Source organism: Berghia stephanieae, chromosome 3 (assembly GCF_034508935.2).
Source record: "Berghia stephanieae isolate SIO BIC M18660-M18661 chromosome 3, UCSD_Bste_1.3, whole genome shotgun sequence".
Lineage (NCBI taxonomy): Eukaryota > Metazoa > Mollusca > Gastropoda > Nudibranchia > Aeolidiidae > Berghia > Berghia stephanieae.
In genome coordinates, this window is record NC_088362.1 from 75,718,702 (window position 1) to 75,721,201 (window position 2,500).

The window sequence follows — 2,500 nt, forward strand, 5'->3', positions numbered from 1 at the left end:
TTGTTGTCAATTGATTAATTACTCTTCAACATAGATTTGTATATTTTTCTTTTCATAAACAAACGTTGAATAATCGATTACAATATCAAACTCAAGACGAAGTTTTCACCGTCCACAATTTACTATCTCACAATACACAGAAACAGCAACAGCTGTCGACATGTCAAACACTGGACACACACCTTCAGACAAATACACGAACACATCACCTTTCCTAAAGTCTATCGATTTATCCCAACATCAATATTTGCCATCAACGAATACAAAAAGTGTGTTCGCGTGCACATAACACCCTGCAATGATAGATAAGTGACTTGCTAAACTTAAAGCTTTAATGTCGAATTGGATGACCTTAGCAGCAATAAATTTACAATGTTTAATGTGTTTATCTTGAATATATGGCGTGCATGCCAGCGTTGCAGTATTTATGTAAAGTTTATTTATATGCAGCTTTATGGTCTTGTTGTATGACACCTGCCTTCGGACAGGCAGGTCCTTGGTTCGAGTGCTGCTCTGGGTAGCGCAATATTGAGCCCTTGATAAAGGCTCATTACTCGTATTGTTTCTACGTGCTCAGGTTAAAATGAGTACCTAATGGGTACAACAGCGTCTGTCAAAAAGAGAAAATTGTAATAGGCGTCATGTTAAGTGTTGCTGTTGGCTTGGGTCTACTTGTAAAGCGCTTTGAACATATTTAGTGCACGTTGTGATCCATAAAAGCTTTTAAAAAGGTTTTATTTACATCATACGGGATCTTATGATTTGATTTCAATATTGGCAGCTTATGTTACAAGACAAATAAAAACAAAGAAACAAAAAAAAACAAACAAACAATCAAACAAATAAACAAATATATTTTTTTTTAAATAAATAAACAAACAAAAAACACAGAGAGAAAGAAAATTAAAGTATCATTGTCGGTATGAATTGTGTATCTTTGTCATTTATTGTTTTACTACAAAAGTCAAAATGAAAGCTGTTAGTGTTAGTGTTAGGATAAATCGATCACGGCAAAATGTTTTCAAAAGATTGTTCTTTTCTTTTTTTTTTTTTTTTTTGTATCAACATCCATCCTGATCAAAGTCAGCTTTTGTTGCATCTTTGATAATCATTGTTGTTTTGAAAAAAGACGATTACTCTCTCTCTCTCTCTCTCTCTCTCTCTCTCTCTCTCTCTCTCTCTCTCTCTCTCAATCTCTCACTCTCTCTATGTCCCCTCTCTCTTCCCATCTCTTTCCTTATTGTTTCTCTCTTCTTTTTTTTTCTCTACCATTTCTTCTCATCTCCCTGCGCTCCCCCCCCCCCCCACCCCTCATCTCTCTCTCTCTCTCTCTCTCTCTCTCTCTCTCTCTCTCTCTCTCTCTCTCTCTCTCGATCTCGCTCTCTCTTCTCCACTTTTCTCATTCTCTGTTTTCCCCTTACTCTTTTACCCATCTCTTTCTCAATCTATCTATCTATCTATCTATCTATCTATCTATCTATCTATCTATCTATCTATCTATCTATCTATTTATCTATCTCTTTATCCATATATCCTTCCTTCTATCTATCTATCTATCTATCTATCTATCTATCTATCTATCTATCTATCACTATCTATCTATCATCTATCATCTATCTATCTATCTATCTATCTATCTATCTATCTATCTATCTATCTGTCCATCAATCTATCTATCTATCTATCTATCTGTCCATCTATCAATCTATCTATCTATCTATCTATCTATCTATCTATCTATCTATCTATCTATCTTTTTATCCATATATCCTTCCTTCTATCTATCTATCTATCTATCTATCTATCTATCTATCTATCTATCTATCTATCTATCTATCTATCTATCTATCTATCTATCTATCTATCTATCTATCTATCTGTCCATCAATCTATCTATCTATCTATCTATCTATCTATCTATCTCTTTATCCATATATCCTTCCTTCTATCTATCTATCTATCTATCTATCTATCTATCTATCTATCTATCAATCTATCTATCTATCTATCTATCTATCTATCTATCTATCTATATATCTATCTGGTATCTCTCTCACTCTCTATGTCTATTTTTCTATTCCATATAAGTAGCTCTCTTTCTCTCTCTCTCTCTCTCTCTCTCTCTCTCTCTCTCTCCCTCTATCATCCTCTCTCTCTCTCTCTCTCTCTCTCTCTCTCTCTCTCTCTCTCTCTCTCTCTCTCTCTCTCTCTCGTTTTTGGATTCATAGACAAACATAGTTGAAGACGTTGGTGTGCTTCATCCTCAGGTAAAGTGTTTTTCATGTCTCCTGAAATTTTGATAGGATTGGTCCAACGAGTAATAATATTATAAGCCTGTCGAGCTGGTCCTTAATCCATCAAAATTGTTTTCCGTAATCAATTATCGGCGAAACCGTAAAGTTTTAATCCACAATAATAGTGTTAAAAGACTGGAAACTATCATACTGCTGTCATAAAATCCATCAGATTTGCTTTTTAGGTTCCAAGAACGTCGATGCGG

The 2,500-nt window shown here is 34.5% G+C and overlaps 2 protein-coding genes across 2 annotated transcripts in view; both read right to left on the reverse strand.

The window, feature by feature from the left end:
* The window catches only part of LOC144968462 (uncharacterized), a 6,776-nt gene extending 6,640 nt beyond the window's left edge, over nucleotides 1-136 (reverse strand). Inside the window, exon 1 of the mRNA XM_078906857.1 lies at nucleotides 1-136. This exon is cut by the window's left edge and continues 1,099 nt beyond it. The gene's annotated coding sequence lies outside the window, so the exon portion shown is untranslated.
* A 2,247-nt stretch (nucleotides 137-2,383) lies between these two features.
* The window catches only part of LOC144968460 (uncharacterized), a 7,111-nt gene continuing 6,994 nt past the window's right edge, over nucleotides 2,384-2,500 (reverse strand). Inside the window, exon 4 of the mRNA XM_078906854.1 lies at nucleotides 2,384-2,500. This exon is cut by the window's right edge and continues 232 nt beyond it. Coding sequence (XP_078762980.1) covers nucleotides 2,463-2,500 — 38 coding nt within the window. The 3' untranslated portion in view covers nucleotides 2,384-2,462.